The sequence below is a fragment of the Eucyclogobius newberryi genome, unplaced genomic scaffold, assembly GCF_026437365.1.
Source record: "Eucyclogobius newberryi isolate DKJ021-1_F unplaced genomic scaffold, fEucNew1.0.hap1 SCAF_3, whole genome shotgun sequence".
In the NCBI taxonomy this organism is placed as follows: Eukaryota; Metazoa; Chordata; class Actinopteri; order Gobiiformes; family Gobiidae; genus Eucyclogobius; species Eucyclogobius newberryi.
In genome coordinates this window covers 6,927,197-6,953,341 of record NW_027315945.1, presented here as the reverse complement: position 1 = coordinate 6,953,341, position 26,145 = coordinate 6,927,197, and the positions used below count along the sequence as shown (strand labels likewise).

The window sequence follows — 26,145 nt, the reverse complement described above, 5'->3', positions numbered from 1 at the left end:
CAAGAGACGCAGCTTCTTTACTGAGTTTCAAATTTGATTTACGCCTGATTTCCACTGTATAACGCTGTTATGTTTGTAAGTGCTTAGTATGTTTAAATAGTTTCATTTTAGGGGCGTTGTTGACCGATAGAGAGAGGCTAATGTGAGGCTGTGCTGTGGCTTCTCTTATTCTACTGACTCTGAAGTGAATTTGTGTGTTAAAACTTTTACTCAAGCCCCCGATGTCTGTGCCACAACCACAATCAAGAAAATGCAAGATAGTGACCTCAAATCTGACCATTTAACTGTGTAACCATTTTACACACACACACTGGTAGCATTGCTCCGTTCGCTGTGTTGTGTTTTCTGCCTAACGTGTGGCTATCGCAGCCAGACGTGAAGTCATCACGATCGCTCATATACAATAATTTTTTTATCATTTTTATCAAGAGTACTATTAACGTGGTGCTTTTATAACACAGTAACGCATACGTTTTCCACGGCAGTAACAAGTTACTTTTAAAAGTAACGCTACACAACACTGTGTTTACCTCAAGTAGAAAAATGTCTCAATGGCAACCCCAGCATGGGCCTACATACCGTCTTGCTGTCAAAGAGGTCGTGGTAGGCCTTCAGCACCAGCAGGAAGTGGAGCATCACATAGAGCTGCAAAGGCAGGGCCCAGTTGGCTTCGTAAGGCACCTCCTTCCCCGTCACCTGTGCACACAAACCCACATTTTAACACACACACATTTACCACCCAAAACAACACATTTTTTTATAAAGATTTTGTGGCCCATAGTTAGACAGAAGAGGACAGGGTGAAATGGGGGGTGATAGAGAAGGGAGGACATGCAGTAATTTGTCGGAGTCGGGATTCAAACTCACAACACTACGGCCATCTGCACTTGGAGCTGGCCGTGTGCTATGACTTAACCACTCCACCACTGGGCAATACTAAAACAACACATTTTAACAAAATAATCCAAATTCCAAGACCTACAAGAGATAGTCCTAGAAAGAACTGTCACTCAAAAAACAAGTCGGACAAATAGAGCAAATTTAAGTCAAATGTGGTTGTTGCCACAAAGTCAACAAAATAAAAATGCAGAGCACACAACCCTTTAGTTTGCAAGTAAAAGTGTTGTTAAAAGAGGCTAGGTGTCTTAGAGGTGGTTAGCATGAGCTATATTTGTACTTTTACTGCTCTGTGTCCTGTTACAATTCTTCTCCTGCATTTGGTGAAAATGAGCCTGCGGCGTTCCATTTACAGAACCCACCACATTTATGAGCTGTGGTGAATTTTCCCAAACACGAGTCCTGCTGTAAGAATGCAGAGTAATCTTACAGTGAAACACAGCTCTTTCATATTACTCCAAAAACTTCCTTTTAGTTGCATTTAGTCTAAATGTACACGATTTTTTTTACCTGCAAATGTATACATGTTTCTGTATAAGTACATTTCATTTAAGGCTCACTTTGCAAGTGATTTTCAACATTCAAAGTGTTTTCAGCCTGTAATAGGAATTCAAATATCACGTGTTGGGCCTGTGGGTGCATGGTGGCAGAGCGGTTAGCGCTCTTGCCTACCAAAAAGGAAATCTGGCGAGGTGTTTCGGACATGTCCCAACGGGAAGAGGCCCCGGGGAAGACCCAGGACATGCTGGAGGGACTATGTGTCTCAGCTGGACAGGGAACACATCGGGATCCCCCTGGAGGAGTTGGAGGACGTGTCCCCGGATAAGCGGAATAAGATGGATAAATTATTGTTTTTTACCCATTCCGATTTCCTCCTTGTTCCAGTATCCCATTTGCCATCAAGGTGCTTGTTCCCCAGTACCTTGACACGGACATGGATTGGCCGGGCCGTCATCTTGTGTATTTTATTGTCACTCATCATTGTATAAGGTAGGCAGTAGCGCCAAGGGTCTTGCCTAAGGACCCACACTGGATGCTCATTCCGCCCAAGGGGGATTCGAACCTGGGCAACCACATTGTGTGGTGGCATCAGCCCTCCTGTACGGTGTGGTCTGCTGGAGCAGCAGCATCACAGAGAGGGAGAGGAAGAAGCTGGACAAAGTCATCAAGAAGTCCAGCTCCGTCCTGGGCTGTGCTCTGGACTCGGTGCAGGAGGTGGGGGACAGAAGGGTCCTGGCTAGATTCACATCTATGCTGGACCATGAGTCTCACCCCCTGCAGGACACTCTGACCGCTCTGGAGAGCAGCTTCAGTGAGAGACTGAGCCACCCTCGCTGTGTGAAGGAAAGGTTTCGCAGGTCTTTCCTTCCTGCTGCTGTCAGACTTTACAACAAACACTGCTAGCCCTGAACATGTGCAATACTGAATTAAGCATGTGCAATACCTGTAAATATGAGTGTTCTATTTTGTTTTTATTCGGTTTACTTACCTGCTAATAGTATTACCTAGTCTTGCGCTAGCTATTTTTACTTTATTTTATTATCATTATTTTATTATTATTATTATTATCTTATTTTTATCTTTATCTTTTTTATTTTATTTCCCTCCCTCCATTCCCTATTAAGATAGGAGAGGAGTTTTTGTTGATAAGAGTTCTATTAAGAGTGTGTTTTTGAAACTTCCTATAATCTGTCCTTTCCTCCTGTTTCTATTGCGTTGTAACAACGAAATGTCCCCTTGTGTGGACATTAAAGGATTATCTTATCTTATGATTTTTAAATAATGTATTTGTATATTTTTGCTTCAAATAAGTATTTGGACACCTGCCAATCAGCAATAATTCTGGATCTCAAAGACCTGTTAGTCTGCCTTTAAAAAGTCTACCTCTTCACTTACTAATCTAAATTAGTAGCACCTGTTGCAGCTTGTTAGCTGCATTAAGACACCCCTCAATCAGTCAGACTCCAACTACTACCATCGGCAAGGCCAAAGAGCAGTCAAAGAAAAAATTGTAGACTTCCACAAGGCTGGAAATGGCTACGGGGCAATAGGCAATTGGCAGATAATCAGAAAGTACACAGAAAGTGCATCGTGACCCATATGATAAATAGGACACAGAAATATTATATAATTGCAAGACAAGAATTTGATCAATATTCACAGTGGCTGGATGACCAGCAGCACACAGCCAGGATAACCAAGGAGTGGCAAGCGTATCAAGGTTCTAGAGTGGCCTAGCCAGTGTCAAAACCTAAATCCAATAGAAAATCTTGACACTCTGTGTTTCTCAATAACAGTGCTGAAACCTGACAGATCTAGAGAAGATCTGTGTGGAGGAGTGTGCTGAAGTCCCTGCTGCAGTGTGTGAAAACCTGGTCAAGAACTACGGGAAACGTTTGACCTCTGTAAATGTAAACAAAGGCTTCTATACCAAATATTAACATTGATTTTCTCAGGTGCTCAAATACTTATTTGCAGCAATAACATACCAATAAATTATTCTAAAATCATACAATGTGATTTGTGCGGATATATTTTAAGATTTAGAAATGCAGTGGAAATGCACTACAATGAAAAATTCCCCCCTCCATAATTTCTAGAACTTGAAAAATTGCAGGGTGTTCAAATACTTACTTTCCTCACTGTATATTTCCAAGGGTCAGGCTCTGATTCTTGGAGGGTATGCTGTTTGTTACGCCACTGGACCAATTTCCAACATCAACATCCACAGTGTCCACAAAAAGGAGTCTTTTTCCACAAAATGCCATTAGTGTCTATTCACTGAAGTCTCTTATGAGCTTTATAATCAACTATCAAGAACAATGCTTTATTATGATATCCCTTCTATGCTCATATATTGATTATATGTGACTCAAAGAATTGCATGAGACATTTCAAATGAAAGCACTCATAGTTGTGAGGGGTTTTCCAGTTGGTAGGCGGCAGACCACCACATGTGCGTGGGCTCCACACTCGACTCGACTTGACACTCTCCACAGTCCCAGGGCAGGTATTACTCCAAACGGCTCTGCTTAAGCTCAAACCTCACTGCTGTGTCCCCCTCTCATTCTCTCTTTGTTCCTCGGCAGCTGTCCGCCTTTGCAGATATTTGGGTTCAGTTCCGTGTTTAGACTGTTCCCGCTGGGTTTAAGGAGCCAATTTAATGGCAAGAGTCCTCGGCACGAGGGGACCAAACCCATGACACCATCGGCGCGATTTCAAAGCTCCCTGCGGCACAGGCACGGCTCCATGCGGTTTCAATCCAGACTGCGTTTAATGAACTTATTGTGTTTCCCCTACAAAGACTTCATTTGATGTGGCACTCACTTGTAAAACTGGGAATGGGAACAATAAGAAAAGCTCAAAAGTCATTCAAGTCTTTGTCAAAATGGCACACTTAAAGGAGACATATTATGATTTATTCAGGCTTGTCTAATGCGTTTAATACTAATACCTTTGCTTTGGTATTTCACATTTCATTGCTTAAAATAATGTATATGTATGGAAAACGCCCTGTTTGACCATATAAAAAAGTAAAGCCACACAGCTCCTTTTACCAATAACCATGCTAGCAAAGTGGTTCTCAATCTGGGGTGTGAACACTTATTCTCATTTGTGTTAGTTCTTGTTTAGACCTATTTCAGTCATGCTTTACTCCTATTTTAAAGCTGGTTCTATCCCGGTTTAGACCTGTTATAGACATAGATTCGATCTAGCGGTACTTAAATATATTTCTAAGCTACCGGCATGTGTAAAATCTGACAAATGCTTTGCTTTAAATTTAGGCCGTGGCTGGAGAGCCGCGGCGCGGTCAAATAGCGGTGCAGCTGGCACAAAAATAACATGGCAGTTTCGGCCGCGCGCCGCGGTTCTGCAGACACTCCCTTAAATTTAAGGTCTAAAATTATACAAACGATCCATCTAGTGATATTCTATACACTTTAAAAACACAAAGGTGAACTTCCTGATTGAAAATGGTTAGAAAGAAAATTGACACCATATGAGATCATCTTACAAAACAGTATTACTTAAAGCTGCAGCACATACATTTCTAGACACAAAATATAATACAATCAAAGCATGTTTTGTTTTATTTCATTTTGCAGGTGTTTTGTACTTGATTGGCCTGGAGGAGCCTCCTCCTGCTTGGTTCCATGGAAATGTTGTTCCTTTGGATATAATATTCCACAGTATGAATAAAAATGTACCGATCTCCATGAAAAAATGTCTTAACTTAAAGTGCCACCTCCAGAAAATTACATACTGTTGCTTTAACACGTATGAAATAAAATTCTACTTTATGTTTTGATGAGAAATTTTGGAGAAATTGATCCAATCTCAAAATTCAATTCAATACTGTTTTTAAAAAGGATATTATTTTGCACTTACAATTGGACAGTGTCTTACCTTTGGGTTACCAACGTGGTCGCCCAATCGAGATTTACCAGGCTTCCAGCTTGGGCCATTCAGGAAAGTTAAGAATTTGTGAGCAACATTTTTGTAATAGGTCGACTTCTTCCACAAGTACAAGTAGTAGTGGAGCTGAAAGGAGGAGAGAAAACAGGGCTTAAGTCAACACACAATCAAACGCTACATTTACCTGATCTATATGAGACCAGGAGCAAGTGCGATGATTCATGTGGACAGGAAAATATTGTTTTCCATTAACTCTTGCAGTGGTTTGAGGAAAGTGTAATATTTAATGAACTTCTTTGCTCAGCCTCAAATGAGCACTTAGCTTTGTTTGAAGATTGTGTTATAAACTATCAACCTGTAAATGCTTTACTTAAGGGAAAAAAAGAAAACATTTGTGCTGTCATAAGTGCAGTAAAGACTTTACTTAATACTTAAAAGCCAAAAACCAGTATGAATCATCAATAATAATTATTGAAATCATAAATGAGTCACTAAATGAATATTTACTACATGATATTATTTATCATTTACTACTACTGGTATAATACTACATGAATAATATCTAAATATGTAATATGTTAATTCATATGCATGGTCCCTTTTCTAAATAAATGCAATACAAAAATAAAAATAAAACGTGTTACCTATGAGTAGAGAATAATTTCAATTCAACAAAACAAAGGTTAACTGAGCCATGGGTCTGTATTCTGAGGTTGGTATTGGTAATTATAGTAAATTTAGGGTTATTATTTTTTGGGGGGGGATTAATAGGTAAGATATTTTTACACAACACAAAATAAAACTAGATGTAAGAAGTTAAGTTAAGAAGTTGATATAATACTGCTTACCGGTATTTAGTCCTTAAGCCATTTCTGTCTAAAATGTATTTGAAGTTAAAACAATGTGCAAACACTAACCTGAATGTAGAGCACTTCAAAAGTCTTGATGGGGTATACAAGGCCATAAATGACCTTAGCGGACTCCTCTTCGAATGTGCCTGGGAAATTACATCAGGGAAGATCATTTTATGATTTCAAATACTGCCTTTATGTGCTAGGGAAAAGATGATCCTTTCCAAGTGTGAAGTGGTAATTATGGGTGTGTTTTCTTCAAGTGATGTTGCGGTCATAACAAAATTAAACATCTTAAATAAAGTTAATTCATGTGACACAAAAGCCTACAGATCACTCAGAAACAAACAATTCTAAATTTTATTTAATCATGCTAAGTCCAAATAGAGATGCCATTCAACTTTTGTATACCATATAATTATGCAAGCATCAAAATAACTTGCGTGTAACTTTTCTCACAATTCTTTTGCTGCTGTCCGCCATGCTAAGAGGTTAAAGGATATTTCATCTCAGCAACTCAAGTATAAGAATGGCCCCCAGACATGAGGGCCATTCATGTGACATCAACAAGTGACATTTACCATTGCACATAATGGCAGCAATACACTCTCGATTTTCTACCGCTTGTTCCCTTTCGGGGTCGCGGGTGCCTAGCCCAGTGACTTTGGGCCTTAGTTGGGGTACACCCTGGACAGTGTCCAACTCGTCGCAGGGCCAACACATAGACATAGACATAGACATTACAGACAACCATTCACTCTCACATTCATTCACTGAATTCACTGGGCCAATTTAGAGTCACTTACCAAAAAGACGGTCCCAGATGATCAGAATCCCACCATAATTCTTGTCAATGCAGTACAGATTTCTCCCTGTAAAATATCAGTTGCTTATGTTTGAAACACTCAAAAATAACAATATTATTTCTCCGAACAATTCTTGTTTTTCTCTTTGAATATGTTATACAATTTTTTTTTTTTTAGCCAACCCAAATTCCTTTACAGAAAATGCATTAGGGCATACAGTAATCTATTCTATCTAGCAGGCTAAAAGAGCCTATTATTTCCTTCTATCTATCTCACCATGGTGAACTCTGTGGTGCTTTGGTGTGTTGAAGATCCACTCCAAAGGCCCGAGGTCTCTGATCACCTGAAACCAAGAGAAACATCATTAGATATTTATTACCAGCTTCACAATGTGGGGATTATCTGGATGGGAAATAACTCAAACTCCTGTAAAGGTAACTGTCTTATTACTCATACCATCTCATAAATCTAGTAGACCAGGTTTGCACACACTGTAGCAGGGATTTTGGCCTAGTTCTCCACAAATATCTTCTCTAGAGCTGTCAGGTTTCGGGGCTGTCACTGAGCAACACAGAGTTTCAGCTCCCGCCAAAGATTTTCTATTGGATTTAGGTCTTGAGACTGGCTAGGCCACTCCAGAGCCTTGATATGCTTCGGGTCATGTTGTAAGACCCAGCCATGACCAATCTTCAATGCTCTGACTGAGGGAAGGAGATTGTTGCCCAAAATCTTGCAATGCATGGCCCCATTCATTCTCTCCTTAATACAGTTCAGTTGTCCTGTCCCCTGTGCAGAAAAGCACCCCCAAAGCATGATGTTTCCACCCCCATGCTTCACAGTAGGGATGTTGTTCTTGGGATGCTACTTCTTATTCCTCCAAACACGGCAAGTGGAGTTTATATCCAAAAGTTACATTTTGGTCTCATCTGACCACATGACCTTCTCCTATGACTCCTCTAGATTATCCAGATGATCATTAGCAAACTTCAGATGGGCCTGGACATGTGCTGTCTTAAGCAGGGGAACTATCTGTGCAACGCACCATGACGGCGTAATGTATTACCGATAGTAACCTTTGAAACTATGGTCCCAGCTCTCTCTCAGCTTGGTCTTTTTACACCAAGCTGCAACAATTGCCCATAGCCCTTTCCAGCCTTGTGGAGGACTATCATTTTGTCTCTGGTGTCGTTTGACAGCTCTTTGGTCTTGCCCATGGTAGTAGTTGGAGTCTGACTGATTGTGGGGTGGACATGTGTCTTTATGCAGCTAACGACCTCAGACAAGTGCAACAAATTTAGATTAATAAGCAGACTTTTTAAAGGCAGAATTACAAGTCTTTGAGAGCCAGAATTCTTTCTGATTAGTAGGTGTTCAAATACTTATTTGCAGGAATAAGCTACAAATAAATTATTTCAAATTCATACAATGTGATTTGCGATTGTTTTAATTTATTTTGAATTCTGTTTCTCACAGTAGAAATGCACCTTGCGTTGAACCAGACATTGTGGTGGTGGATAAACAGCAGAGGAAAGCTGTTATGGTTTACATGACAATACCAAGTGAGGGCAACGTCAGGAAAAAGGAGCAGGTCAGGAAAACTGGAAACCTTACAAACCTTTTCCAGCTCCCATCTGAACGCACACACGCACACGCACACACGTTTATATATATTCTAGACAAAGGGGTCTCACTAATCTCACAATAATTATAAACACTTAATGTGCACTATGTATGTGGTGGAGGGTTTTTGCATTGCCTAGAGTGGAGATCAGACCAAGTTACAGGTCAGATCTGTGTTTTGATACCAAAATGTAAATATTAACTGTTCTATCAATAGAACATTCTAAGTTTTTTATTAATATAAAATAATCATTTCTGTAATCTATTTTAAGCTTATGCCCTTGAAGAACCAACCATTAGGTTTGGGCTATGTTCCAATATTACACATACATTTACTACTTGAAAAAATCCTCGAGTGATTCATTTTGTTTATCATATATCGGATAATATCCACGCTAATTTCCTATGAACATTGTTTAATCTGTTTTTTTTTATTGTCACGCTTTTGAGGCAACTGCTGTTGTGATTTTGGGCATTACAGGACGAATCTCCATCCCCAAAGTCTTGCCACCAAGGAGCTTGCCAACAACCTCAGTAACCTCAGCTTGGGTGATGGACGAGTCCCTCTCTGGGTCCCCAGTCTCTGCCTCAGGCGGTTGCCTTTCTTTGAAGCCTCCATGGCCTCCCTGAACTCCTCCCAGTCCTGAATGTTTGCTTCTGCTACAAGCTGCGGTACCCTTGGCCTGCTGATACCTGGTAAATTCCTCAGGAATCCTACAAGCCAACAAGGCCTGATAGGACTCCTTTTTCAGATTGACGGCATCCCGGGTACTGGGATTGCCGCTGCGACAAGCACCAGAGACCTTATGACCACAGCTTCAAGCAGCCACATTGACAATGGAGGCTGAGAACATGGTCCACTCAAACTCAATGTCCCCATTCTCCCCTGGGACCTGGTTGAAGCTCTTCCAGTGTGAGGTGTGAGTTAAAGACCCTGCTGAAAGAGGGCTCCACCAGACGTTCCCAAGAGACCCTCACGATGAGCTTGGGCCTGCCGAGTCTGTCCGGCTTCCTCCTCCGCCAGCGGATCCTACTCAGCACCAAATGGTGATCGGTTGACAGCTCTGCCCCTCTCTTCACCCGTGTCCAAGACACGCGGCCGGAGGTCAGATGACATGAGGACATGACCTCCAGGGGGTCCAGGTGCTAGGTGCACTGATGGACACCCTTGTGCTTGAACATGGTGTTCATTATGGACAATCCTTGCCAAAGACCATAACGCATGTATAAAACACACCTTCAATATCACGCCTGGAACCTTCTAATATCCAGCAGACACACAGCCGCTTTGACTTTCTCTTTAATGTTTTGTTTCATAATGTTTCAACACTATTCAATCACACTTTTTATTTTATTTTATGGGTGCGTCTGGAAGCCAAGCATGTTTTTATCTTGAATAAAAGGGTCTCCACTAACTTCATGCTCTCACGCTGGGGAAAAAATGGCTACAGATAAAGACAAAAAAGGACCATAAACCAGGCATAAATGAGATCCCTTCAGAAAAATATTTACAATTATGAATGCTTTTGACTATTATGACATCATTCTCCTTTAAAAGTTATACTGGCTCGGAAAGTGCTCTTGCTTCTGTTTGGAATGGTAACTAAATCTCATTATTTTTTATTGAACGCAGGTTCCCTTGGCTGCGTTGAGACTAGGGTTGTGCGGGTCGATTAGTCCTGGCAAAGGCAGAAAGAAAAGTGCCCACGCAAAATTCAGCCTGTAGCATTACATTTGTCACGTGTGAAGCAGCCTGCACGTTCATAAAAGCAGATTGAGCGTGACACCTTTCTCATTAAAACCCACATTTAAAAAAGATCATGATAGAACTAGTAATTTCAGTTAATATATGTAGGCAAGGTATACAAAAACAATTGGGTACATTTTGGGCAGATTTCTTGTAGTCTAATATTTTGATATTTTAAAGTATTTTTTACTTAGAATTGCCAATAACGCACATCTATCTGGAATGGCATGATACATAAAAGCAGATCAGGCGATGCAACAAAAAATGTAATAGAATCTGATCTCATACTGTGATTCAGAGCTTTTCAGATTTTTCCGCAACCACTCATCCAATAGAGGTTATGCAGATGACATTCTGAGCAGTGAGTGTTCCATCATAGAAAAGGATTCTGGACACTGTTTTGAAAATCAAGACTTTATGTCATTCTCTAGTCTGAGAAATACGATTTTATACTATTCTGAGCAGCATCAGCCCTGCATAAGCCCTGCTCTCAGGGAGGAGTTTAAGATACCATTATTGTTTGCTGCAGCTCCTGATGTGACTGGCATTTTCTCTTTGTTGACCAAAAACATTGTTGTAAACAACCAGTAAATTGAACCTTAAACCACGTTCTGTTTAAAGAATCGTCTCCTTTACTCCCTGCTTCACCTTACTGTCTTCAAACATGTGATTTGTGGCTTTCAGATGACGATGCACGGAGTACCTTCTGGGTTGATACAGACTTTTGTGCAGTGGCTGTTTAGTCTCATTTATGTACCGCTCTTTACAACTTTCCTCACTGCCCTGCTTCGATACACTACCTTAGAATGTACCAGTTTATGTATTAAAGTGTTGCCCAATTTAAAGCAAACAGGAATACTGTGCTGTCTAAAAACACTTTGTAGTTTTTCAGAGTCCAGACACATGATGATTAAAAACACAATTCCTGCTTGCTTCTGTTTCACTTTTGTCCTGTTTTTGGCAGTGTATTAGTTTACACTGTCCAAAAAAAAAAAGTTGCCACCGCACACATTCGCTGTGGCATAGTTTAGAAAGCTTTTGCATTGTAGCCTGATTTTCCTCTGATTTTCAGTTGTGCCTCGTCAGTTCCAGTCAAAAAATTTCAGCTGCCTCAGTCTCGTAGTGTTAAGACTGGCACGACTAGACCCTAGTAGTAGTAATTCAACTCATATTATTTTTGTAATGCCCAAAATCATGCGGTTCAACATGTTTGAATTATAAAGCCAATTTAGGCTTTTGCTCCAGTACAAAAGGCAGTTTACTGACACTTCTGCAAACACAGAGACCAATGCTCAATGAAAAGGAGCAGATGAGACACTGGAAACTGCGTCTGGGGTAAAACTTTGTATTTCCGTCTTTTCAGAAGAGAGAGACGCACAAACAATGGCAACAATGAGGCTTATAGCAATATTTCTGCCTAAGCATCAAATGTATAATGCAAAAGGGTTAGTGCAGACACAAAGTGCATGTTCGGTGTGCAGAGGGCTTGTGGACAGGGTTAATTTATTACTTGGTTTATGGATCCGCCGCACTTAGATTATTGATTTCTACAATATAAATAAAATAAATTATTATTAAAAAAAATTATAAAGTATCGCTGACAAGGCAAAATAGCATTAAATGAAATATAAAAAGCGGTATTAAGTCAAAAGATAAGAGCGCGTGAAGCAATTTTTTGTCAAAATCCTGCTGGAGTCTGTGACGGAGCCGCTCCGTCCCTGTGCGCTGTCCCGGGAGAGCATGTGGAGATGCGCGGCCGTTTCCCTGTCTGCTGCACGCAGCACCAAATCCTTTATATCGCAAATACACATTTCAAACCAGTTTACTACATTTTCTCCAGCGCGTTTTGCCGTGACTAAGAGTGCACACTTAGAAGCGTCAGTTCTACCAATGCAAAACACGCTAAATCTACCGGTACTGTTTCACCCAGCTGCGTAGCGTCCCCCCCTCTCCTCTCGTGGTCTGTTTTGGGCAAACCCGGAAGAAACAATCTTTAGAAATGGAAATTCTAGTTATATTTATATTTCGTTCTCCTGTTCAATATATTTCATTTAAAAATTCGTAAACCAAGTAATAAAATAACTGCGGCCTTACAAGCTTAACAAGTTTGTTGCAGCAAGTTGTGGCTGTTTTTAAGTGTTATCACTTCACTGTGGATAAGGATCATAACCCATTACTTGTGTTGAACTTGAACTGAAAACCATGGATAGGTTGCCTTCAAGTTCTAGAATGTAATGATGTCTTAATCTCAGATGGTGGGCAATGGTCTGTGCTACTCTTTTAGAGATTTACTGTTTTTTTAAGGGGGAAAAAAACGTATGATCAACAATGCTGAACCTCATTATTTCATCTTTGGGATTTAATAATGGTGCCACTTTCTGTAGCCCAGTAATTACAGAGATATGAAACAAACCATGTCGACAAATCTGCAATCGGCAAAAATGGCTTGAACAAAATTAACACTGTATAAAGAGTTACATATTTTTATTTGAAGTGTATGCATGCACCTACTGTGCAATAAATATAATGTAGTAATATATGAATACATTATTATAAATAATCATGACCCCTTCTTGAACCGACCCTTTAACATGGTGGAAGGGTTTGCCCAAACAATCCCAGGAGCTATGTTGTTGGGGACTTTAATCTCCAAAGAGAAACAGGTCCTAGGTGACGGGTCAGACCAAGAGCGGTTCAGAAGGCCTTTATGAATTGAGAAAAATCAAGGCCAGTTGACGCCGGATTGGCGTCACTGGGGCCCCATCCTGGAGCCATGCCTGGGGCCCACACAGCCCGAACGAATGACGTGGGGTCCTCCTCCCGTGGACCCAACACCTGCAGGAGGATCCTTAAGGGGCTGGTGCAGAGAGATCTGGGGGGCAATCGACGGCAGGGGCCTCGACCACCAGATCTCCGGACACAGAAACTAGCTCTGGGGACATGGAATGTCACCTCACTGGGGGGTAAAGTCCCTGAGCTTGTGCAAAAGGTTGAGCGGTACTGACTATATATAGTCGGCCTCACCTCCATGCACAGTTCGGTCTCTGAAATCCATCTCCACGAGAGGGGCTGGACGCTCCACTTCTCTTTTGTTGCTCGATGTGAGAGGTGGCGGGCTGGTGTGGGCTTGCTAATAGCCTCAGAGCTCAGCCGCCGCGTGTTGAAGTTCACTCCAGTGAACAAGAGGGTTGTGTCCCTACGCCTTCGGGTTGGGGACAGGTCTTTCACTGTTGTGTCGTACAGCGAGTACCCGGCCTTCTTGGAGTCCCTGGGAGGGGTACCGGACAGTGCACTGACCAGTGACTCCGTTGTTCTACTGGGGGACTTCAACGCAAGTTACACCCAGAGACAGGTGATCGGGAAGAACAGCTTCCCCGATCTGAACCCGAGCGGTGTTCAGTTATTGGACTTCTGTGCTAGCTACAGATATAACGAACACCATGTTCCAGCACAAGGGTGTCCATCAGTGCATGTGGCACCAGGACACCCATGGCCGGAGATCAATGATCGACTTTGTTGTTGTGTCATCTGACCTCCGGCGGTGTGTCTTGGACACTTGGGTGAAGAGAGGGGCAGAGCTGTCAACCGATCACCACATGGTGGTGAGTTGGATCCGCTGGCGGAGGAGGAAGCCGGACAGACTTGGCAGGCCCAAGCGCATTGTGAGGGTCTGTTGGGAACGTATTGCGGAGCTCTCTGTCAGAGGCAACCGTTGTTGTGATTTTGGGCGTTACAAAAATAAATTGAATTGAATTGAATTGTGTGGTGGTCGGGGACAGTGCGTGTGGTGGTCCCTCTGTTCAATAAGGGGGACCAAAGGGTGTGTTCCAACTACAGAACTACACACTCCTCAGCCTCCCCCGGTAAGGTCTATTCCAGGGTATTGGAGAGGAGAATCCGACTGATAGTCGAACCTCGGATTCAGGAGGAGCAGAGTGGTTTTCGTCCTGGTCGTGGAACACTGAACCAGCTCTATACTCTCCATCGGTTGCTCGAGGGTTCATGGGATTTTGCCCAACCAGTCCACATGTGCTTTGTGGATCTTGTGAAGGCTTTCGACCATGTCCCTCTGGGTCTCCTTTGGGGGTTGCTCCGGGAGTATGGGGTCCGGGGCCCGTTGCTCAGGGCTGTCCAGTCCCTGTATGACAGAAGCAGGAGCTGTGTTCGCATTGCTGGCAGTAAGTCAGACCTGTTCCCAGTGCATGTTGGACTCCGCCAGGGCTGCCCCTCTCACCGGTTCAGTTCATTATTTTTATTGACAAAATTTCTAGCCGCAGTCAGGGGTTGGAGGGTGTCCGGTTTGGGGACCACAGGATCTCATCTCTGCTGTTTGCTGACGATGTTGTCCTGATGGCTCCATCAAACCCGGACCTGCAACATCTCTTTCACCCCGGGAACCAGGATTCCAAGTCCCACTCTCTTTCTCCCCAGGCACTGGGATCGTCGCCAGGTTCCAGCATTTTATCCTTGGGCACTACGTCGCCAGGTTCCGGTGTTTTATCCTCGGGCACTGCGTCGCCAGGTTCTGGAATTTTATCCTCTGGCACTTCATCGCCAGGTTCCGGCATTTTATCCCCGGCAACGCTCCGCCAGGTTCCGGCATTATATCCTCGGGCACCGTGTCGCCAGGTTCCAGTTTTTTCACCTCGGGCACTGTGTTGCCAGCTTCCACTCCATGTTCAACTTCCATTCAAGCTCCGGTCTTCAAGGTCCGCTCACCACCAAGCACCGCTTTGCCAGGTTGCACTCCAGCCTCCCCAAGCCCCTCATTGCCCCTGTCGCTCCAACCCAGAAGGGCTGCCTCCACCCCACCGGTCTCCGCGCCAGAATACTTTCAGCCTCACGCTCATGTTAGCTTTGTCTCGCAAGACTCCTGCCGCTTAAGCTACTTCCATCATACCATCATATAATGTATTTATCCACTTGTTTTGTTTCATCGTGGATGCGCATCACGGATTGGCTTATATCGGTCTTGTCGTAGCACCGCTGGGCACCGGGATGCCCCCCTCCAGAGTAGCCTGTGAGCACCGGGATATCCCCCTCCAGAGCCGCCTCCGGGCACCGAGATGCCCCCTCCGGGCACTGGTTGTCACACGCCACTTCCCCCCAGGACTCGCACCACTACATCAGGTTCTAGTTCATCCCTTACTTAAACTCGATTTGGTGCCGCTACATTGTCGATTGTATTGGTGATTGTATTGTTGTCATGTTAATTTGTTTAATATTTTATTGTTATCAAAAAAAAGAGTAAAACTTTCTTCACCTTTCTTCCGCCTTGCTCACTTTTGCCTCTTTTTGCCATGGATCAGCACTTCTGTTATAATCGCACTTCCGGTCCAGTGGGAAATCTGTTTCCCACTGGAACGAGGGAAAAGCCTTGCTGCTAAAATATGCTATACAGTAGATTGATTTGTGTAAAATATCAAGTCAACAATGCACCAATTCCCTGGGCGGCTCGAAAAACAGCTTTTTAGTCAGTGTAAAACTTATTTTCTCTTGAGGTGGGCAGCCCTATGTTCACCGTCTGATTCGCTAGAAAGGCTTTAAGTCAGTGGTCCCCAAACTACGGCCCACGGGCCACATCCGGCCCATTGGGCCTTTCAATCCGGCCCGCCAAGCTTGTCCAAGTTATATTAAAAATTTAAAAAAAAAAAAAAAAAAAAACTTTTTTGCACTGCTCGCACATAGCGCACTGCTCGCACTGCTCGCACTTAGTGCGCGCACAAGAAAATCTATGGCGCGCAGAAAATAAAATTCACCACAAACGGCCACCGGGGCCAATCAAGCAGGAAGCGCAAGTGTTTGACACACTGAAGAAGACTCTTGTGGACAGTAGAAGACAGTAGATAATTAATCATTATTTAATGCATTTGGAAAACAATTTGTACATTGAGCCTTGCATTTGTTGCTTTGTTACAAGTTACAGGTCAAATCTTGAGTGTAATTTATAGTAATTCATTAGTTCACACACACCACATTTTCCTGGCCCGGCCCCTCTGCCAAATTTTAGAACCCAATGTGGCCCTCGGGTCAAAAAGTTTGGGGACCACTGCTTTAAGTGGATAGTTTTTGTTTCCACTTACCTCAGTGTGGATCCAGAACTGATACAGGAGGTTCAGTTGGATGTGGACAGCGAAGATGGAAGGAGGAATCACCAAGGCCAGGGGTATGTAGAAAATCTGAAAGACATTATGTTAGTGCTCAGAATCAGAATCAGAATAAGGTTTATTGCCATTGTCAATGAACAAAATTCACAAACATAGAAACTTGTCCTGGTGATTCGATGCGACACAAACAACAAAACAATAAATAGCTACCAGATATATAAAAAATAAGTAAGAATAAAGTTAAAATAAAGTTAAACTTAGGCTTAATATGTATACAAGTACTCAGTGAATGTCTCAGACAATGGGTAACAGAGGATGATGAGGTGCTGGAGGGACCATCATGGGAGGACAAGCCTCTACATGGGATGTACCACCGGAACATAACTGAAGTGGCTGATATCACAAAATCCAACCAATGGCTAGAAAGAGCCGGTCTGAAGGACAGCACAAAGGCCCTGATTATGGCACTACAAGAGCAGGCCCTGAGCACCACCAGATCAATCGAGGCACAGATCTACCACACCAGACAAGACCCAAGGAGTAGGCTGTGCAAAGGGGGCCCACACAAAACTGCCGGGAGTAAGATGCTGGCAGGGACAGCATACATGGAGCACCATAACCAGGTGGCTGGCGTAGTTTACAGAAACATCTGTGCAGAGTACGGGCTGGAGACCCCAAGGACAGTGTGGAAAACACCTCCAAGGTGGTGGAGAATGATCGAGCCAAGGTCCTCTGGGACTTCCAGATACAGACAGACCGAATGGTAATGGCGAACCAACTGGACATAGTGGTGGTCGACAAGGGGCAGAGGAAAGCCGTGGTGGTGGACATTGCAGTACCATGGGATGGTAACATCCGGAAAAAGGTACATGAGAAACTAGAGAAATGCCAAAGATACTGCGCAGAACCCTCAATTTCCCAGGCCTCTGGTAGAGGACCCGGGCTTGAAGGGGGATAAATAGAGAGCGCCCGCAGAGGGTGAGGAAGAGTTTTCATATATATACTGTATAGTATTCTGGTATTATGTTCTTCATTGTAATTGTTTCATATTCTAGTGTCTTACCCATCCAGTGACCTGCTGGCTGAGGGACTGGCGCAGGGCTGTGGTCAGGTTGTAGTACTCTGAGCTGTGATGAACCTGATGAGCTGCCCACATGAATGCCACCTCTGAAAACACACACAAAATTAACCCTCTGTACCTCTCCTGATGCTACTGTAGTCGGATCCTCCAAGGGACGGAGGAATTCACATTTCCCAACAAATCCACCAACCTGTGGGTACGGAATAATTTTGTCTAAAAATAAATAAATATATACTAATATATACTAATATACTAATATTAACTAACCAGGATGTGGCAATTAATCAAAATATGTATTTGGATGATCCTCTGTCATTAAAAACATGTGGTGTGGAGCAGAAGTCACTTTTGAGGAAAACATTTGTGTTAAATGGCACGGATTAAGTCTGTATAGTTTTTTGTTAATGAAAACATTACTTGTTTTTGGAAAGACCAAATAAAATGTAATCGTAAATCAAGATTTATCAATATGTATACATATTTTATTTTGTTCATATCACCCAGCTCTATATTGAACTAGATAACATTTTTAAGAATTGATACCAAAAAAAATCTGATGATCAAGAAAAAAAAAAACATCTATTACAGTTTACAGTACCAGTATGGATGTTTTCATTCATATGTTATTTGAAATCACTACCCACTGTCTAAACGTTTCAGTGCTCTGCATAATGATTTTTTTTTTAGACATCTACAGTGCTATTTTACTAATAAGCCACAACTGTGTAAAGTTTCAGCTCTCTGGGAACAGGCATTTTGGTGCTGTTGACCTTTTTGTATCAAAAAGTATATTCGGAACAAGTGATCCAAATATGTGCCAACTGTGCCAAACTGTTTTATTACAATTTTAGCTCCTCTATGATCATAAAACATACATTTTGATGTTTTGTTGGCCACTAATACCTATTGTAACTGCTAAAAACAATGTATGTGAAAATGTGTAAATATGAGTTTACCCATGAATTTCCCATATAGAGGTGAAACAAATAAATAATAATAATATTTTCATTTTATTTTTGTATTGGTATAATAATACATTAACCTAACAAAATGCGTGTCCAAAAGGCTAATAAAATCAGAAAACGTTATGTGTAAAATCTAGTCGCCTCCTGCGCCAAAAATCTGTCTTTACAGCCGTTCGCACGTGAATACAGAGGATTCTGTGTGTGGGACCCCTAAGTCCCGCCCCGCATTCTAAAGCTATTCTTATTGGCTAGAATAATATGTCAATCAAAGTCCGCTAAGTCACTGCTAACGTTAGCTATGTTGCTAAAAACAAGTTAGCTTTGTGCGTCGGAAGCGGCGCATTTTTTTCCTCCGGAGGCTGTAGAGAACAAACCCGTGGATGGTCTCATTCAGTAGGTAACAGTCTGAAGAAAAGATCGATGACAAACACCATCTTATAAGTCAAACAGGTCATTTGTTATGGACGGAGAAATGCGCCGGACGAGCCTTAATCCTGAATATCGTCAGAGAAGAAAACTTTGTTTACTTGACAATATCCCAAAATCAGAAAACTTCAGGAAAAATACAAGTGGATATTGTTTTTCAATGGTTCCTTACGGACAGACTGAGTACAAGGATGTACAGAATTAAAGCCGTTTCGTCCGTCATAAACAGCCAACAGGTAGGACAAGCGTTTGTAAAAGTTGAGACTTTCTCACAATGGCAATTGCTTCTTGGGGCATATTATTCAATGTAGATCAATGACATATTCGTTTTGTTGAGAAAATAAGCTTTAAAATGATGTATGGCTTGCTGATATTGACCACGGAAATAAAAGTGATGATGTAAGAGAATATTTGAGATATGGAAAAGGTGGATGGTAACAGGTTAAAGGTGAGGATCAATAGTGACACAAATAACAATGCATTGGACATATGGAGCTTTTATAGAATCACCCTTATTCTAAGCTACAGTTGCTATGAGACTGACAAAAAGAAATGTGGCCTTTCCGACTGCCACCACGCACTCAAAAGACAATATTTATGATACCTCTACAGCAATTCTTCCCTGGGCACTTCCCCTGCAGTTCACTACTTCATCCCTAACACTGAGCCGTGGTGAAAAGCTAAAGCCGGACCTTTTGTGTGTCCAGCTTTAGTGCTTATGGAGCATTTAGCTGCAGCTGGTCAGATGTCCCAGCGCTCCCATTTACATTCCTCAATAGTATTGTGATACTTTCTACAATAAAATCAGCATTGCTCTCAGCTCAAACCTGCAAACCCAACAAGCTTGTTAAGTTTCACTGGATACCAAGGCATTTCCGGACCACCTCCGCTCCTGTTTGCTTTTTGGCCTTAGCACCAGTACAGTAAGCTCGGAGAGTAGCACAGCCGCGGGTCTCCTGTAGGCTATGTATTCACTATAATGGCTTCTATATAGTTGTTAAGTGAAGTTAAGAGCGTAGAGAGGCCCTAGAGTGGACTGGAATTTGAGTGAAAATTGAGATGACTAAAGATTGAATGCAGATTTATGTTGACAGAAAAACTTAGCAGCATCCAATAATGGAGGATGAGTAGGAGTTGGGCTGGAGACCAAAGTACATTTTTAAGTATTTTTTAAACGTTCATATTGAACCTCCATCAACAATGCAATCTCCCTTAACCTCCTTTTGCCACTGAAAAGAGTTCACATCCAATTATATCACAATATTCCAAATTGTATATAAAGTAAATAACAATATATCATGAAGGATATGACAAATTTTGAAGTACATACCCCTGACCCCTGAGAAGGTAAAACATGTGTTAATAGCTATGCTGCAAATTAGCCTTTTCAAAATATATTACTTCCCACTGTTACCAGCAAGAGGGTATCATCTAACAACTGATGTTCTTATCTAACACCAAATTGATAAATATGTAGAAATCAATACAGAGTCTTACCCATTTATCAATCTGGAATAGCTCTAGCTGAACAATTACAATAGCGGAACATAAAGAAAAATCAAACTTTTGTTAAATCCAATTGAGAGGAAAATACATACAACTCTTCGGTCAACAAATGCACAATGAACCTCTATGTGCCACTGGTGCTATTATAAATCACAATGCAAGGTGTATAAATGTATTTTAAACAAGGCACAATAAAACATAAGATGTCCACTTTGAATTTGGCAAATCACTGTAGACTGTATCAGACATACATTTTACAAGTAATGTTTCTTCAATTTAATAAAGTTTTGAATGGTCCAACAGCAGCCAAGGCTCCACCTGAACAAACAAGAACCGTGAGCCTGGAGGTGTGCGCTGTCAGTCATCACCACCATGGTCAGATCAGGGGAGAGGAGAGGGGGAGAGAAAGGAGAAGCCCCCCCGCGAGCCAAGTGTCCAGCACCTACTCATTCACAGCCACACTGAGCAGGTATGAAGGAATAAACCTCACTGCTCAGTGCTGTTCTACTTCCAAAAAGTTTCAGATTTCCCAAGGTAAGAAATGGAAGTAAAAAATGGCACAATAACAAGTGTCAAGCTGTGAAAAGGAGTACAACAGGTAAGTGACTGCACAAACTGCACTATTTGGAGTATAAAAATGTATTTGTATTTTCAGACTTGTTAGTATTTTTTGTTAATGTTGTTGATCATTTATGATAATAAGGAAAAACAATCCAATGAGCTTTAAGCCACAGCTGCCCTAGGGCTGAATGATGTAAAAATGTACTTACAAAAGTAACTACCAAACACACAATCACACATCTCATGTGTATGTAAATTCCAGTGTCAATTTGAATTCATTGTACTGCAATCCCTAACATATCTCTGTATGAATAGTAAATACCATTTTTTAATTTACAAGCAACTTTCAAGCTAAATTTCCAGAATTTCATGCATTTACTGATGGCTGTGGACCTCCCCATTAAAAATATCTAAGACGATCATTGAAGATATGAAATGAATCTCGATCTCAATCTCAATCAATTAAATTCAATTTATTTTTTAAAGGCCCGAAATCACAACAGCAGTTCATAGGGACTTGACATGTCCCAGCATCCTCTGTCCTTAGACCCTCCTTCTCAGCAAGGAAAACAACCAAACCTCTTTGGGGAAAAAGGAGAGATCCAACTCCCTCGGACGGACAAGCGGACGAGCTTCAATTTTCAGATAGACAGTGGAGCTGGAATCACTCAGGAGAACTAGTTCGTCGAGGCAAATGAAGAAGCGTTCATCTGGAGTAAATCAATCCAAAAATTGCACAGTCCTATTTAAATCTCTTACCACCGTGATAGGGTTGTGAGAAATGCAAAACTCACGGTACAATATCATCCCGATATTCATTTCACGGTACAATATTTATAGTGTTCTTGTGGAGAATTGATTAATGATTAATTATTATTTTTTTTTGCCTTGACAAGCCTTTGGTAGGAATAGATACCGCCATAAAATATAAAAGTGGAGCAAAGGATCATGGTCTATGTAGTCCACTCTGTTTTTTAGCTGTTGCTGCAACAAAAAAATAGTTTTCAGCAAAGGAATTTCAACAAGTCGATACATTGTGTCAGCCCACGATATTATTGTGTAACCTTTGACGATATATCACTATATAACACAATATTTTGGTCATTGTTACATCCCAACTAAGTGAGCAACTACTACAGAAATATCACTTTTGTTTTGTTTTTCATTAACATGCAGTTGAAATTTATGAACATTAAAGTAAATGAAATTAAAAGTATTTCCTCTTCTCAATATGCAGTTAGATTTATAGATTTATGACACTTGTTGGATTCCGTTGAGTAGATGTTTTACTCTGAGACACATAATCCAGTCTTTGTTCGTTTGTGTTTTTTTTCCTCCTCTGCTCGCTGGAGTTGTGCCTGAGCCAGCTCTTGAAGATTGATGCGTGTTGTCAGTGGTAGGAAGTAGGAACTGCAAGGCTTGACTGCACGCCCATGTCCTCATTGCTGGGCTCGGCGGGATGCTGCATAGTTTGGCACGGCCAATTCAGGAGGGAGGCGCGCTTAATGGTGAGAACCTCTGCCATGGAGTGACATTCCCAGCAAGCATGGAAAGGAAGGGAGAAGAGAAGGAAAAAGACAGAGAAGGAGAAGAAGGGAGACAGAGGGGGGAGGTGAGGAGCATTTAGCATATATATATATATCTGTGTATATAAAACTTTAATCCAGTCAAAAGACCCAGAAATGAATAGTGTAGGAGCCAGCACTGTTTGGTAGCTGAAACCCCAAGTATAAAGAGGACAGGGAATTAGCACCAGGTGTTCAAAGGTACAGAGGCATATGATTTTTGACCGGGTCTAATGTAGTTCCATGTGTTATTGTGGCAAAGGTGAGCAACATTTTCAAAGGACTATTTTTGGATGTTTTGGAAGACACACGTGCTTAAAGACTTCTGTACACCTTCAACCAGTAGTGGCTGTTTTGGCAGGGCAAACTAGCCTCTAAAATAGTTTTCTTACTGAATGATGTTTACTCCAAATAACTTTGGGGTGAGTGGTTCCAAGAAGGAGAGACGTGTCTGAGTGTGGTATCAGACACAGAATTGTTCCTGCTGTTAAAGGAGGAGGCAGAGCAACACAACAATGACACGGACTGGAGAGGTACAAAGAGACATTTTAGTTTGGGAAATAATCTAAAAAAAAAAAAAAAACAGGACATTCACAGAATGGAAAAGTGTGAAGGATAATTTTACTCTTTAAATTTTACTTTAAAAAATATCATATTATAGCCTATAGCAGGGGTCTCCAATAGGCGCCATCCCCATGTAAAGAGCTTGTTTGCGCTAAGTTGCTAACGAATATGTTCCCCAACTTATGCACGTTCTGTGCATATAATCATGTAATGCAAAAATGTAACATTATTATTGTACAGGGGCCAATAACAGAGCCCACTCAAAATAATGAAAGTGCCCGTTAGTGACCAGGGACCCACACCATAACATAGGATGGTGCAGGTGCGCTTTCGGAAAATATATAGTTTATGATTTTTTTATTATTTTTTTCATAAAAACAATGAACAGAAACAGTGACAAAGGGCAGCGGAGTCCAACACTGGGAAGAGGTCTGATTAACCACCGGCAATGCGAACAAAGCTCCAGCTCTGATCATACAGGGACCGGACAGCCCAAAGCAAAGGGCCCCGGACGCCCTACTCCCAGAGCACTCTCCAATAGACAACCCGAGGGACACGGTCAAAAGCCTTTTCTGGATCCACAAAGCACCTGTGGACAGGTTGGGCAAACTCCCACGAACCCTCGAGCACCCAATGGAGAGTATAGAGCTGGTCCAGTGTTCCACGACCAGGACGAAAACCACTCTGCTCCTCCTGGGGAGGCTGAGGAGTGTGATTCCTCTATAGTTGGCTATAGTTGGAACACACCCTCCAGTCCCCTACTTGAACAGAGGGACCACCACCCCAGTCTGCCAGTCCACGACCGCTACGCGATGTTGCAGCCATCCAGAGACTCTAGGTACTCCGGACGGATCTAATCCACCCCCAGAGCCCTTCCACCGAGGAGTTTGCCAACAACCTCAGTGACTTCAGCTTGGGTGATGATGTCAGCCTCCGAGTCCTCAGTCTCTGCTTCCTCTTCGGAGGACATGACAGTGGGATTAAGGAGGTCCTCAAACTATTCCTTCCACCGTTCGACGACATCCCCAGTCGAGGTCAGCAGGTCTCCACTTGCACCATAAACGGTGTTGGTGAAGCACTGCTTCCCCCTCCTGAGGCGCCGGAAGGTTCGCCAGAATGTCTTTGGGGCCGACCAATAGTCCTCCTCCATGGCCTCCCCAAACTCCTCCCAGTCTCTGGTTTTTGCCTCTGCGACAGCACAAGCGGCCCGCCTGGCCCGCCGATACCTATCAACAGCCTCAGGAGTCCTACAAGCCCAAGAGGCCTGATAGGCCTCCTTCTTCAGCCTGAAGGCATCCCCAGCCTCCCCAGGGATCTGGGAAAAGCTCTCTCAGAGCTGAGTTAAAGACCCTGCTAACAGAGAACTACGCAATACGTTCCCAACAGACCCTCACAATGCGCTTGTGCCTGCCAAGTCTGTCCGACTTCCTCCTCCGCCAGCGGATCCAACTCACCACTAGGTGAGTTGAGGTTGACAGCTCTGCCCCTCTCTTCAACCGAGTGTCCAAGACACGCCGCCGGCGGTCCGATGACACAACAACAAAGTTGATCATTGATCTCCGGCCCGGGGTGTCCTGGTGCGGACCCCCCTTGTGCTTGAACATGGTCTTCGTTATGGACAATCCGTGGCTAGCACAGAAGTACAATAACTGAACATCGGGTTCAGATCGAGGAGGCCGTTCTTCCCGATCACGCCGTTCCAGGTGTCAGTGTCGTTGCCTACGTGGGTGTTGAAGTCCCCAGTAGAACAACGGAGTCCCCAGTTTTGGCCCTCAGAGGCAACTGTTGTTGTGATTTTGGGCCTTACAAAAATAAATTGATTTGATTTGATGAGTTGGTGCACTGTCCAGTACCCCTCCCAGGGACTCCAAGAAGGCTCTGAACTCTGCACTGCTGTTCGGCCTGTAGGCCGACACAACACTGTTCCCAACCCTGTTCGTGACCCTCTCGTTCACTGGGGTGAACTCCAACACGTGGTGGCTAAGCTGTGGGTCTTTAAGCAAGCCCACACCAGCTTGCCGCCTCTCCCCACGGGCAACCCCAGAGAAGTGCAGCGTCCAGCCCCTCTTAAGGAGATGGGTTCCAGAGCCCGAACTGTGCGTGGAGGTGAGGCCGACTATATCTAGTCGGAAACGCTCAACCTCCCGCTTACAATTTATACTTTTACGAACTCCTCCTAGTGCATTAATCCAATTAACCCAAAATTTGGTGAAACTCATTTTCAGGAGTGGACAATCCAAAGTTAAACTTTTCCCTTTATTTGTAAACCAAAGGGGAGATAGTAAAGGAAAGGAAAGGAAAATGACGCGTTAGTGCCCCCTCCTCTTGCGTTGCTGGGTGGCGTGGCGGCGAGGGACGATCAATGCCGCTTGCGGGTATATTACATTTAAAAAAAATAAAATTATGACTTTCTTTTTTCTCTATTACGCAATGCAGCGCATCCGCAGCACTCTGCGCTGCTTTACAGCAGCTCCGCCACTGGTCACGGCGGGCCAGAGAACTCAGGTTCATCTAAAATACTGCTCTGCACAAGCACAAACGTGTGATAACAGTAAATAACAGCTTCATTGATGATTTGGTTTAAATGTAACATGCATAAGATCTTTGAGTGTGCTTTGAGTGTTTGGAAGTCTGCTCGTTAACAAGGAACATTACACGCCGTGGGACCAGAGGACAGCTTGTTTTCCGGGCTTCGTCCTTGGATGTAAAGGCCTACGTGAGTGCACGGTACGTCAGACCGCTGTGCTTGATGTACGAATTGTCCCTCGGGTCGGGATATGAAAGATGGACCGCGGTCTTGTCTCGGGACATGTGCACAAGCTAATTTCTCCGTGAATGTGTGTCAGATTGTAATAAAACACTCATCATTTTACATCTTAACAGACAACGCGTCTCTGGGGGTGAAGGAAAGAAAAAATATTTCTCAGGTACAGATCCATTGTCACCAGTTTAGTGCTTTCTTTTTCCCGTTGTCCATTTCATTACATTGCATACATTTCAATGCTCAGTTTGGTTTATTTTTAATAGACGTGA

General features: G+C 42.7%; 1 protein-coding gene and 1 long non-coding RNA gene across 2 annotated transcripts in view; both read right to left on the bottom strand.

Moving 5' to 3' along the window:
• The window catches only part of LOC140373589 (uncharacterized), a 528,683-nt gene that overhangs the window by 81,484 nt on the left and 421,054 nt on the right, over window positions 1–26,145 (bottom strand). The gene's annotated exons all lie outside the window — the stretch shown is intronic.
• The window catches only part of agmo (alkylglycerol monooxygenase), a 129,843-nt gene that overhangs the window by 53,188 nt on the left and 50,510 nt on the right, over window positions 1–26,145 (bottom strand). Inside the window, exons 4-10 of the mRNA XM_072460158.1 lie at window positions 17,508–17,611; window positions 16,421–16,516; window positions 7,247–7,313; window positions 6,971–7,036; window positions 6,231–6,310; window positions 5,305–5,439; window positions 580–696 (exon numbers count right to left, since the gene is read on the bottom strand). Of these exons, the coding sequence (XP_072316259.1) occupies window positions 580–696; window positions 5,305–5,439; window positions 6,231–6,310; window positions 6,971–7,036; window positions 7,247–7,313; window positions 16,421–16,516; window positions 17,508–17,611 (665 nt within the window). The remainder of the gene's footprint in view (window positions 1–579; window positions 697–5,304; window positions 5,440–6,230; window positions 6,311–6,970; window positions 7,037–7,246; window positions 7,314–16,420; window positions 16,517–17,507; window positions 17,612–26,145) is intronic.